The following is a 14,224-nucleotide window of genomic DNA, read 5'->3' on the forward strand; positions in this document are numbered from 1 at the left end:
AGCTCTACTAATTCAGCAATGCTTATCCTCAAACGGTTTTCACCAGTTTCTCCTGACTAGTTTTGCAGTTTAGAATAAATGTTGACTGGTGTTTCAAAGGTGTAATTTTAACCACATGATCCAATACTGAAGCCTGGTATTGTGTGTGTCTTGGCGGAAGACAGGAAACTGAGGAGCTGAAGTTTCAAAAGTGCATGCAAGGCCAAGGGAGTGTGTCAGATTTGTATCAATAGCAGTCTCTATTTTTCATACTTACACAGCTTTTATTGATACTCAGTTTAGACTTTTTTTCTTCTTTTCTTTTTTGAAAGTGGGATTCAAATACGTTTTACAATTTATTATTTAATTAATTCAGGTACATGGATAAAATATAATGTTTTTGTTGGGAGATTAACTTTTAGATGCATGTATGAGAAGTATAGATGACAGTAAAAAACTGTTTAATACAGAAAATGAAGCAGACTAGACCATTTAACTTCTTGTATACAGATACAGATACATACACAGATAGTAGTTTGAGTTATTCCCCCATTGGATACACACTGTAGTAAGATAAATTCAATGTTTTTGACAAAAAATAAATATAATACCACCAGGCTTACCATTTATGTTTCATAGAACAAGTTAAACAGTAGTTCTGTGCTCACTTAAGATACAAAATGCCTTTATTAAAAAAATACAGATAACTACTAAGAAAACTGGATCTTTATTAAACTGCTTCTCTTTTTCAAGTTTTGAATAGTTAGCCTTCATAATGATGCACTTAGTCATATACAGAAGAAGCTCAGAGACAATGAAAGTCTTTATAGATTCATCTTCAGCACTCAACAGTTTTTATTTAGCACTAATTACATCATAAAAAAACTTGTCTGTTAAAGTTGATAATATTTCTCAGCAAATCAACAAAATCATGACAAAGGCAATAAGACAAGGTAAAGGAAAGGAGGGTGCAGAACCACAGACAAGATAAAATAAGTCCCTTGGCATTACTGAGACAAATGGCCTCCGGCAACTGCCACTCAACAGGAATCATCTGGAACATTCCAGATCAATGCATACCTTGTTGGGTCACAAGAAGCTTTGGTTAAAGCTGCACTAATCAGCATTTTAGATAGATAGGGTTTGAAAACCTGCTAGCTACTCTTTCTCTCCAAGTAATTGGCTGAATATACATTTATACATATTCTGGATAACTGTACAACAACTGTTCTAGGCTTTCCTTGTTGTTTTAGTAATTCTTTCCAACTGCATCAAGCAAAGAGCTCCACGGCACTGTTCCAGGGGTCAGGATTGCAGGGTCTTGTTGTGTGTGTTTTTACGGCTTGTTCTGCTGCCCCTCAAGTGGCCAAAAACTGTTTAATACAGAAAATGAGGCAGACTTCCAGTTTTGCCACTCCCACTTCTGGCAAAAATCCACATACTGATACAAAAAAACAGATACTAATACTTAGAACAGCTTTAAAATGAATCACTGCAGGCAACTACTATTTCAGACCTTCTATTAAGTGATCACAGTACAGTGCTCTTTCTCAGCTACTGGTCATGGTGCAGTTTGTTTTAATCCAGAGTTTTCAAGTTTTTCAATTCCTACACGCTGTGTTTCATTGAGTCTATTAATTGAGGTGAAGCTCACCGTCAGGTAGGTAATGTCTTTTGACCAGGGGTTCAAAGTTTTTCCAAACACCTCTTTTACCCTTTTCCTGAAATGCTTCCCTACAATGACAAACAGGAAGGGGTTAATAGCACTGTTGCTGTACGCCAGATATGTGGACAGCTGTATTCCAATGTCCAGGACATGACCCCAAAGGCATCCAGGTGTGACCTGGAAGTAATCCAGAGTGTCAAGGAACAGCATCACCTGGTGCGGTGTCCAGCAGAAGATGAAGACAGTCAGTACGGCCAGGACTAAGTAGGTGGCCTTTCTCTCCGCCCTCACCCCGGGGATTCTTCTGGTCCTCCGGTCGTTCAGTGCAATCACAATGTGACGGGTGCAGTAAGCCACCACCAGGACAGGGATTAGGAAGCCCAACACGTTCTTGGTGATGTTGTGGTGCAACCTCCACACTGGATGGGGGTAGGCCAAAATGCAGGCATTCACACTGGGATCCTCGACGTACGACACTGTGCGGAAGAGCAGGATGGGCATAGTGAAGAGGAAGCCCAGGCTCCAGATCCCCAGGCAGATACGCTTGGCCCAGGAGGCTCTCCTCAGACGGCTGGGGCTCAAGGGCTTCACAAGAGCGAGGTAGCGGTCCACGCTGACCAGCATGAGGAACAGAATACTGCAGATGTAGTTCATAGAGATGGCCATGTTCACTAGCTTACAGAGGGCCTCTCCAAAGTCCCACTGGTAGCCTCGGGCGATAGTGATAGCCCAGAAGGGAAGGCAGGACATCATGACCAGGTCAGCAGCTGCCAGGTTCCCCAGGTAGACATCAGCCACGGTGCAGGGCTTTCTCTGTAGGCAGAACACACAGAGAACGAGGCCATTTCCCACCACCCCTACAACACTGATCATACCCAGGAAGGCTGGCTGCAGCGAGGATAGCCACAGCCAGGCTTCAGTATAGTTATAGCAGGGCTCCAGCTTTGGGTCCACAGTCGCGACCAACCAGTCTGATACATTCACAACCATTGGATACTGTGAATGACAAGCAAACAAGCAAGCAAACTTTATATAAAATACTGTAGCACTTTTCAAAACAGAAGTTACAATGCATTTTACAGGAAGAAGAAAGAGGTACATAGACATAGACAAGACATAGAACATATATAATATGACAAGAATAACAACAACTGAGGATTGTTGAGGACAAATCCAAATTTTAGGTTTTTACAGCTTTTAACTTTAACCAAAAGACTTTTACTATGAACCAAAAGTTACAACATCCAGAGAAAGTCAAAGGGAAAAATGCGTTTAAGATGCTCTTAAAGATGTGCACTAATTTGTCTTCCCTCAGAATCTTTTTGGAGGTTGCTCCAAAGTCGAGGCACAAGAACAGCAAAAGCACCATCCCCTTTGGTTTTCAGCCAGGACTCTGGAATGGCCATATGTAAGCGACTGAAGACCTGAAGCTCCCCTTAGTGGTCAGAAGGCTCAACAACTCTTCAATGTTTTTTCTGTTGGTATGGTACTATTCACACATGTGGTAAGATTTTACCACTCTAAGTTCAAAAAACAATTTCAACAACTAATCAAAAAAGACCTTGAACATCAGACATTGACTGAGGACTAAAAACAAATAGAAAGACATGTTTTTCAGTTAAGTACATTATGTTCATACAAAGTACATGCATGACTTTGGAAAAGATTTTCTTCTCTATTGTTAAAATAGCTTCATTACTGTGGTCATTGTTCCTAATGGATCATCACTGAAACATTTGCTTAATATACAGTACATGTATGTATTGTTTTTTATTTTTCCAGATTCAAAACTTCAGAATCCCTAAGGTGTGAGAGTTTCATGTGAGTAGGATTCAAACCTACAACCTTAGCATGTACAATACAATACTATAAAGTACACTCCGTGATTACCATCCATAATTACATTGCTAATTTCACGTGGCAATGAAGTCAATTGGTAACCATAAAAAGGGGGCTTAAACAATATTAGTTCCTTTAAAAATGGAGCATAACAGACAGTAAGGCAGTGGAGCTTTAGACAGTCTCAGAGAAGTGAGACCCCCGTTTGAGAGCACAGGCTCAGAGTTAGATTTCATTAGAAAAACCAATATGTTGCAATAGCTGTTTTTTTTTACTTGCATCAAGGATTGGAGAAGATGTCTTCATTGATCACACTGTTGATTATAGGATAGAAATTATGGAAACTATTTTTGTTGACTGTGATGGGTAATGTACAGTTCCATTTCTGACTAATGTGGGAACAGTGAAATTAACCTTTAGCGCTTCAAGGAGTCATTTAGAAACATGCGTCTTACATTGTTTTATCTTGGATTAAGTGATTTTTACAATGATTTAACTGAAAGAGTTGTTTAGATGACTTAACAAATACTCGTACTCGTATTTCACCAGAAACTTGGTGGTTGAATCATAGATCTTGTGGTGAAAGATGTCTACAAACCAAATGAAAGCAAAATCAGTTGTTTTGAACGCAAGTCTTGAACTTGAACACTACGCCATACTATTGATACAAGTACCATAGTGACAGAAAAAAAACTAAACTACAGATAGGTGCCTCACCATGTAGTGATTTGTATGTCAAAAGTAACATGTTAAAATCCTGAGTTGCAGGGAGTCAATGCAAAGAAGTCTAATCTGTAGCAGGCTAATATGTGACTGTTAAGTTTTTGTTAAAAGCCTCGCTACATATTTCTGGTCCAGTTGGAGTTGAGATAGAGATGATTTGTTGTGGCAGGTGAACATGATGTTACAGTAATTGAGGTGTGATGTACTAACAGCATGGAGAACTGTTTTCCAAATCTTAAGGGTTCTTTGTTATGTTCTTTAGTTGGCTATCTCTCAATCTTATCAATCTCAAAAGAACTGTTATTGCATAAATTTGGAAGAACACACTTCTAACATGGTAAGGGATGCTATCTCAACATAAAATACTGCGATGAATACCTCTGCTTCTCTTAGAGCTTATTAGAAACACACCATTGCAGAGTGGCTCAGCAGTCTACTTACTCTCTTTGCTCATGTAAGTGTAAAATAAATTCTGACTGTGTTTTTGACTGCTCACATATTTGGTTGAGACCGTCTAACACACGAAATGGCCTAATCACAATACACTCCTTATTGCAGCTATGCAGAAATAAAAGGTCAGAAACTACCAAGAAATACACTTTTTTTTTACACTTTCCTTTCTATCTGCTCTGTGGAAATCTTCTGAAAATCGCTTACCTTATCTCTGTGGCTCTGCTTTTTCCATCCAGATATGCTTCATGTTCATTCCCAGCAGATAATCGTCATGGTGATCTAGCCTACACTGGAGTGAGCGCTGGGAGACTGATCACTTTTATACGTGCAGACCCATAAGAGATCATCACTGTGTCGTCACTCACAGCTTCCGTCTGTTTTTCCCCCACAGCTTGTGCGCTGTGTTCTGGCTCACCAAAATGGTATTCACTGTCCAGCAGCATTATACTTTCCCTTTATTCCCTGACTCAGTGACTGGTAACAATATGTTAGGGTTTTGTTTCACATAGATGTATTTCTGTATTAGAACCATCAGCTACGCATGCACTTACAATGTGAGACTGAATGCCTCTGTGATCAATTTCAACAGGAGAGGAAACTTTGAAGTGAGAAAAATAAATGACCCTCTGCATTCCCTCAACAGCTGCTGAGGAGAGAGAAGAGATATGGGGTACATCCCAAATCCCCTGTTTGACGATTCCTTGCTCAAATCAGTGTTGTTATCGAGCAAGGGTACATGGGACCAACTACAGATGTCTTTTACCAGACAGACACACCTCTTTATTAGAATTTATTATTAGTGGAAATCTGGAAATGATTGGACGCTGCAGCACAGTTTTTGCACTGAAGTGGCCAGACAAATAACAGAGCCGACTTTAGAGTTTAATCCCAAGTTTAAGATTTAGATTTTTGGATTCATAGTCTAGTTAAAATTATTCGGTCTGGATTGTTAAAGGGTATTATCTCATTATTGAATCAATTCATTTTAAAACAAGTCAGAATATAGTTTTTTTGTGGATTTTTATAAAGGCAAACTCTCAATCTCCTCAGAAATCATTCAAATCTCTGATAGTACCACACTTTTTCACTCCGCACACTCCCATGAGGTGTGCCACTTTCAGCACATGCACACAGGGAAGAAGAGTCAAAAATCCACAAATGAGATTTTGTGACAAAGTAGGTGAGAACTTGCCATATTGCTTACTAATTTAACCATGCTTGTCAATTATTTGCTTTAGCCATAGCTCCATCATTAGCCTATATCTTGCAGATACTACTGTGCCGGGTTTTTATGTGTATTATGTTATGTTATGTATTATGTCACATACCATCGACCTTTCTGGGTAGAACACAGACAAGTATTGTGTTCCATAAGGTAATCATTTTCTTTCTTCCCTACTTACCATACCCACCCTGTGTTCCAGGGACAAAAGACGAGGCAGTCTATCTTCTGCCGATCAGACTTTGAATTCCATACGAATATGCTGAAAAGCTGGATGTCCGAGTATTCCACCAGCACCTAAACTGTTTTCATTTGTTGACAGGCAAGTTCTCTACAAAACTGACAAAGAATGTTGTATTGGAGGACTAGATATCTTTAGTGAAGTTCCTGCTTTAATGAAGCCTATCTTCTTATACGATATTGCAGTTTTTCATGTCGAAAACATTTGCGTTCACTTTTACAATCACCACACAGAAAACAGGATTCTAACTTTGTAACAACTATTTACATGTTGTGATACTCACATAAACAAAAAGAAATGGATTCAAATAGGGCAGAACAAATAGAGGAACAAATAGAGCTGTCTTCCAATTCTATGCTACATCCTAATGTTACTTGTATAAAGTGATTTATTTACTGCTTAGGAATAGTAGCATAAATACAATTAGTATTATTTTCTAATTTAAACATTATTTCTAATTTTCAGATGTCATCAGAAAGCTTCAGCGGTCATGATAATAATAACAGACCAAAGAAGGGTTCAGTTTGGCTCCAAATCAGAATGTGTCAAAAGTTCCACAGTCTGATATAAACTCTCTTGCAAAATATGCTTGCTTTGTAATAATAACATTTACTGAAACTGAGATCCAACCGGCCAATAAACCTATGAGTGACTTCATACAGGAATGCATCATGTTTGAGTGGAGTCCAAGTATTCAGCCAGTCAGTATTAAAAACTCAGTGTTACTATGAAGCCAGTGGACCCATGTTCGGACGTTTGTTTCTTTTCCCAGTTTCTTTAAAATGTTTCATTGCCTGTATGAAAATAAACCAGTTACAGCTACTATGTAGCTCCTACCTGTCGGCCATCAAATAGCAAAAAAGATCATGTGTTCCAAAATAGCACTTCTGCTCTACAGATAAAGGTGAGAGACGGCAGGCACAGCTCCCAGGTATTGTGCAATAATCAAGAGGGTACCAAGCGATATTTCTAGCAACAAATCAGCTGAATGGCAAATGGCAAAAGTAAGTGGTTTTGATGATCGCTTGCTGCCCCTGGCACCGGGGGCGTGGTTGTTCAACAAGACTTCAAGACTTAAATAGAAAATAAAAACAAGATAAAACAGGACAGTACAGTACAGTTACAGTGCATGTAAGAAAATAATAATAATAAGTAAATTTGATTTAATAAAAGGCAGCAGCAAAAAGAAATGTCTTGATTTAAAAGAACTGAGAGTTTCAATCAATCATATGTTTAGCTGTCTGGCTCGGCTCCCCCACCAAGACATTCTGATACAATGCCTGCATTACTGCTCATGCTGCTCCTGTCCACCTGTCCATCTTCACTTTACCTTCACTCGCGAAGACCTCGAGATGCTTGAACTCCTCCACTATGGCCAGCAACTCACTCCCAACCCTGTGAGAGCAATTTACACTTTTCCACACGAGAACGGTGGCCTTGGACTCAGAGACCAGGAGGTGCTGTTTCTCATCCTGACTGCTTCACACTTGACTGCCCCAGTGTGTTCTGAAAGTCACGGTCTGATGAAGCCAACAGAAACACATCACAAACCAGACACATTCCTGCTCCTTGAGATGCAAGAAGCATTATAGATGGATGCACACTAATTGCACACATGACTGGATGTGATTCGCTGCGTGACAGACAGAATGTGTCTTCAGATGTAGCTGTCTGATAAAATGTTGGGGGTTCAGTGAGACATTGTTACTGTGTGTGGGTAAACAATGCTCAAAAGCAGCAGAACCATTCATTCATTTATTGGTCAGGAAATTTTATAATGGTGTTCCTTGACTTCACACCTCTCTATTGCTGCTCTCAGCATAAATCAGATATCTACAGTAAACCCCACAAGGCCTGTACTTTCACAGCATTGATGCAACAGTTAAGCCAACATTTTAGTCTTTCTTTGTTTGGAAATTTTGAACAGGAGGGAAATTTAAATTTCTTTGGGCTTGTTAAAATATAAGAAAATGCTATTTTATTTTCCAGTGAACTAATGAGGTCTCCACCAGAACTTAGACTCCTCTGACTCTCTTCTGACATGAAGGTTATTCTCAGTGCCGATGTCTTGTCTTATGCACATCTCTAATACCAGGGGAACAAATGAAACTAAGAATAAAAAGGTTTGTCTGCGCACATCACCAACTCACACATGAGGAGGGAGGGGTGATAAGCATGATGATCACTGTCTCCACAGTCATATATTGCCTGTGTTACACAACTAGTCCCACACTCACCTTAACACACTGCAATCCTGGACTAAAAAGATTAACAAAGAAACCAGAGTAAAACTTAACTCAGGGCTTTCCTTAGGTAAGGTAAAATCTCTGGAATAAATACACCCTGTTTCATACATTGGCAATTTAAGCATATAAATTCCAAAGTACACAAAAACATCTAGGTTGTCTCATGAAGTTATTACAGCATTACATTTCGCTGTATAAGACGCCATGGTAAAAGACTTGCCTAGCACCCTGTACAACATTCCGGGAGAGGCTCTCTTAGCGGGCAAACACAGTGCTTCCTATCAGCAGATAACTCCTGATCACTCCCTCCAGCTGGGAGAGCAATGCACGGGAGTTCACACAGGCAGCATGAAAAACCAGAGCATCCATCACAGTAAACAGATCCTCTTCTGCTTTCCAGGCGTTTGGCTCAGTAGCTGTGCTGAGTGCACTTCCAGCGGACAATTTAGATAAACTGCTGCTGTTTTGTTGCCTGTGTGGTCAGGGGCTCCACTCTCTGCTGAGAGAGCCACACTCCTATCCTGTTCAATTACACTCTCAAATAGATAATGAGTGTATTGTGAAGCCCAACCTTGATAGGTGTGTCACAACTTCCACCATCTGTAGCACTGTATCATCCCTGAAAAATGTCGGTGTTGGGACCTCATGTTAAGAGACAAAGAAAGTGCCTACATGTGATACCAGTAGCATTAACAAAGCGGCCTGCATGTAAACCAAAAAGTCTGAACAAAGCAACTGTTCCAAAATTCATCCGGTCTGTTAAATCGTACCAGAGTGTGACTTCTAGGGGAATTCAAATTCCTACTGGCCGAACCTCTACCGGGAGTGCATGTGCCCCCTTTGGTGCGGCCAGGAAGTAACCCATTTTCAGCTCTGAACTTTATTTCCCTAGTTGAAGGTAGTGACTCGCTTTCTTTTGTTTTCACTTTTGTTTTGTGCATGCCAAACACAGTTTTCGATCCCGAAGGAGAATAATATACACAACATAACGACTCATCCATTTTCTTCATCATCATAATCGTCATCATTTTCTGCCCCACTCTTTTCCCACAAAGTTGACTCAATCAATAACACAATCTCCCCCATTAATCTGTTCCGCAGCTCGATATTGGACTTCGTCACAAATAGACTCCAGACATGTCAGATTGGCAGTCACACCTCCTCCGTTCTAGTGCTCAACGTCGGAGCCCCTCAGGGCTGTGTGCTCAGCCCCTTCCAGTTCATGCTGTACACCCTTACCATGGACAGAACTCTGTTGTGAAGTTGGAAAAATTATGAGATTCATACTGGGAGGAAATCAACCTACTCAACGTCAGCAAATCTAAGGAGCTGATCGTTGATTTCAGGAAAAAGGAGATAAAGACACACACTCCTTTCTACATCAGTGGAGCTGAGGTGGAGCAGGTGAACAGTTTCAGGTTCCTGGGAATCAGCATCACAGAGGACATGGTCATCTCATATCTCCACGCTGGTGAAGAGAGCTCGGAAACATCTGTATTTCTTTTGGCAGTGTTTCCCAAACATCTCCTGATCTCCCGGTCATTGGCCCAGCTTGATATAGACACTTGTTTGATTAAGTAACAGTAAGTCTCGACAAATGTTTGATTCAACAGCTATCTTGATGTTACGTTTGATCCTACCCTTCTTTTGATTGGCACATTAAAGAAATCACCAAGCATCCAGACATTTTAATCAGACATGCTAAATGTTAATACTAAGTCTTCAAAAATGTATAAAATGTTGCAGCTAGAATTTTAAGTAACATAAGAAAATTTGACCATATGTTTGTTACACTGATTAAATCAAACAAAAATATAAAATGCACTATAGAAGAAGAAGAAGGTCTTTCCTCTCTTACTCACTGATGACAAAAGATTTTGGAAGTAAATAAGCAGAAGCAGACCTACAGGAGCTAATGCCTTTTTCGATAATCGCCGGAGGAATGTTTCTCTCTCCTCCCCAGACAGTGCCAGTAACTCATTAGACTCTGTGAGCCGGCCAGACATCCCCTCTATTTCAAGGGGGTGAGCTGGCAGGTATGATGATACACAGCAAGGTCAATAGTCCCTCTGAGAGGAAACTCACACAATGAACAAATCCATATGTAATGATTCATGTGAGTAAATGTAACTGTAATAGGTTTAAACCACAAAGAAACATTATTATACAATGATGTTAAAGCATATTTTTAAGACCTTTTAAATGGTTTTTAACTGGTCACTCAACACACTGTCATCACATTTGGATCAGATATTCCTGTTCCCGTCAGGATAAATTGTATTGACTTTGTCCCTTAAAAAAAGCAATCAAAGCAATTTAGGCCAGGAGATGGCCATGAATTGTATTATTATGCACATGAAAAGTGAAAAAACAAAATATGATACATACAGAGCTACCAGTAGTCTGTTATGTAACATTCAAAGGAAAATTACTCTAAATTTTAACCTTGATTTTACTTTATGGCAGTGGATCACTATAACCAACCTTGTATGTATCCATGGGATCCTGGAATTAGAACATTTCATAAAAAAAAAAAAACAAAGCAGGATTTCTGCTTGTTCTCTGTAGCAGGGGCTGGTCAGGGAGTCTGAAAAGGATAAAGTTCTAATTTTGGCCTCTCATTTCCCTGATTGTATTGTCCTGGCACATATTATGATTAACTGCCTTGCTGACAGTAGATTATACCCCAGCCCTCCATGTCTCTATTTGGCCCTGCTTCACACTGTTGCAATCTTTGTTTACTGAGACACATTCTCCCAGACCATATGAGGACTTCCTGCTGTCTGCTCAATTCAGAGGCTGCACAGAGGAACAGAACAGCCAACGCGTCACAGTTTGTATAACCACATATTCACTCGGAAGCCATAAATCCTTCTTATCCATATAATTTAGACAGGAATCAGAGAACTGTCATGACTTTGTTTTCTTGATATTTTTATTCTGCCGGCATTGAGACAGTGTACCTCTGTTACATTACATTCGTTTTGCTGAGACCTTTATCCAAAGCAATTGTTACTTATAACTGCTTATGTGTTGGATGGTGGTTGACCTGGTTGTCTGGAGGAGAGAGCCTGAGTCAAACAGGAATGCAAAGGGTGACCTTTTCTATTTCTTTTAACTTCCACTAAACCGGATTATTTTCTATTAATCATATTTGAAATATAAATCATTGTTTGTCATGTTTAAACAGAGTGCAGTGTCAGGAAACTGAAAGTGGACCCAGGTGCAGACATAGAAGAGGAGTTTGTGGTTCAGGGGGTTTATTCAAACTAAAATAACATACCATCAATGAAACAAAATCCAAACAAGGCAGATGAGCCAAAAGAAATAATCCAAAAATCCAAACAAAAGTAAATCCAAAAACACAGAACCAAGACATGGAGAACAGGGTAATCCAGAGGGCTGTTTCACAAAATGAAGATAGCGGATTAAGCCAGGATTTTCCAGATATCCTGGCTGAATTAAGCCCTGATTCGGTTTCACGAAAGCAGTAGCTCATAAGTTACCATGGCGATTTATTCTGTGCAGCGAGCCTGCTCCTGATGTACGCCACAGCAACAGTGATCCTAGAGAGGCTTGGCTATAAGATATAAGATGAACACCACAAGCCACAAAGAGCATTACCCCCAATGGAGGAGAAGGCTAGAGGTCAAGATCAGGGCAACATGAAGAGAGGTTAGTCAGCTCTCAGAGCTACAGAAAGGTGCAAGGAAGGGGCTACCTAAGAAATACAACAAGCTGTCGATACCTGAGGCTCTGGAGATTGCCAAACAAAGACTCACCGCTCTGGCTACCCGCCTAAAGAGATACAAGGGAGAAGCAGAAGCCAGGAGAATAAACCGGATGTTCTCCACCGAACTATCCAAAGTGTACTCTCAGTGACTGAGTAAGAAGTCTGACAGGTAAGGATTAAAAAAGGTGGACCTTGCCATTAGGCCCACATGAGAAGAGGTTATATAACAAATGTAATACGGAGACTGATCAGTTGCTCCTAGGGTCAGCTAGGACTCACATGTGCTCTGCATTGGATTAAACTTACATTGCATGGAACTCTATTGGACCTGTAGACACCTGGCTCAGTTGAGTGTTTCTCTCCAACAACCCTTGAGAGCCTCTCCAAAAGAGATGAGATGTGTTCCTCTAAATATGAGCAGCCAACTGGGTGTGATTACCCCTCCCAGCCATTAAGTGTCCTGTGTCTTTTTGTCTCAATCTCTTGTCTTGCAGGTTGCGGGTCTGGCAGGAGGTTCGTCAGCTGCGTGAGCTACGCCTGGGCCCTGTGTGGTTGGGAGCTATAAAGCTCACCACCTTCCTTCTGTCTTGGGTGTTCTCATCTCAGGTGCAGAGTTGGTTGTGTTGCTACTAACATTTCCAAACATGTGTAGTACATGACTGACTTCTGTGTTATTTTTGTTCTTTAACATTATTTTGTAAAATAAACTGTTCATGTGGCTAAACTGCACAGGTGTATCAACACTGCGAGCAAACATGGAAACTTAACTACTGATGTCAAGTCTAAGATCAATATATTTGCAATCAAGTAAACTGTCTAGGATTGATAACAGTGACTTTCAACAAATCTGCACAGAACGTAAAAATGTAAAGGTGAACTCATGGTGGGTATTGGACAATTTGCACTTTTGCTTGATGGTGATGGACACTATAGAACACACACATTGTGTGTACTAATGCTGATACTGATAGGGACAAGACAACATTTTAATTGAAGATTTGACTTTGAAATCTGATATGACTCCCTTAAGTCATGCGATCATCTTTTAGTTTTTGATCCTTAACATGGCTTCAGGAAATGTAAACCTCCAAAGTTTTTGGCAACACAATGTTCACCATTGTTCAGAAATTAGAGACCACCTTGCAACTAGACAGAAGGTGTTTCTCAAAAAAATGCAGGCGGCCTCTGTGCTGGGGGTATTGTGCAATACCAGCAAGAACACATTGTCTCAAACCGTCAGCAGCGTTTTGTGTGCTTGTGACATTGCAAGTTCATTCTTCTAAGACCGACTAGCAAGTCCATTCTTTGCATTCTTGGTTTTGAGAAACACCTCTACTATGAGAGACTAGATGTGCATAAAGCAAGCAGGAAAACGCCAATGTCAGTTGCAGCTCTGGAGCAAAAGGTTGTTGCAGTTCTGTGGCTGATGACTGAGGTTAGGAAAAGTTACTTAGTAGAGGAAATGAATTCTGGTCACCACTCTACATTATGAATGTTTACAGTACATTCAAGTAAAGCCCTTCCCATGGAGGAAGTCTGGTGATGTTACTATAGGTGGTGTTTGTTCTGAGAACTGTTTGCTAATGACGGGTGAACAAAATGATCCTCTCATCACTACAAATTATGCTGCACCTAGCTTTTAGTTCCTTCTGTGTTGTTGCAAAATTTCAGAGCAATAAAGACACAGACTCCATGTTACCTCATAATTCATTCCTTTCCAGGATTGGGCAAGTTACTATTATCAGGTATTAAAAGTAAATTCTTTCATTACTTGTTACGTTGACAATGTTCTCTGCATCTTAGCAGCGACCTCACTAGGATTGAAAGACAGGGGGTATTAAGCATTAGAACTACATTTATGTCAACAACCAGTGAAGTAGCCAAGATGTTAACAAGTGAAAAGCAACATACATAATAATTATAATAATAACTTAAATTTAAATAGCGCCTTTCAAGGTACCCAAGGCATCTTAACAAAGAGGGTGGGTATGAGAGTTGTGTTTAGTGTCTGAAGGCGTAGGGGAAGACGTGTGCTTTTGAGCTTTTTGTACGTACTCAAGGTGGGAGCAGTGCGGATCTCAAGGTGGGCAGAAACAAACAAAGCTCTGTCCCCAAAAGACCG

The 14,224-nt window shown here is 40.2% G+C and overlaps 1 protein-coding gene across 1 annotated transcript; it reads right to left on the reverse strand.

Annotated features, from left to right (window-relative positions):
* Nucleotides 1-423: 423 nt before the first annotated feature.
* si:dkey-63b1.1 (B2 bradykinin receptor) lies at nt 424-5,020 on the reverse strand. Its single transcript, XM_038727170.1, has 2 exons — nt 4,865-5,020; nt 424-2,641 (listed from the first exon to the last, which is right to left on the reverse strand). Exon 2 carries the CDS (start codon nt 2,633-2,635, stop codon nt 1,541-1,543), a length of 1,095 nt encoding a protein of 364 aa, XP_038583098.1. The 5' UTR covers nt 2,636-2,641; nt 4,865-5,020; the 3' UTR covers nt 424-1,540.
* Nucleotides 5,021-14,224: the final 9,204 nt, after the last annotated feature.

This window comes from Micropterus salmoides, unplaced genomic scaffold (assembly GCF_014851395.1).
Source record: "Micropterus salmoides isolate LMB-PRFRI ecotype aquatic unplaced genomic scaffold, ASM1485139v1 Ms_hic_scaffold_18, whole genome shotgun sequence".
Classification (NCBI taxonomy): domain Eukaryota; kingdom Metazoa; phylum Chordata; class Actinopteri; order Centrarchiformes; family Centrarchidae; genus Micropterus; species Micropterus salmoides.

Excerpts from the sequence above, each read along its gene's own strand:
- si:dkey-63b1.1 (XM_038727170.1), bottom strand. The coding sequence starts at position 2,635 with ATGGTTGTGAATGTATCAGACTGGTTGGTCGCGACTGTGGACCCAAAG.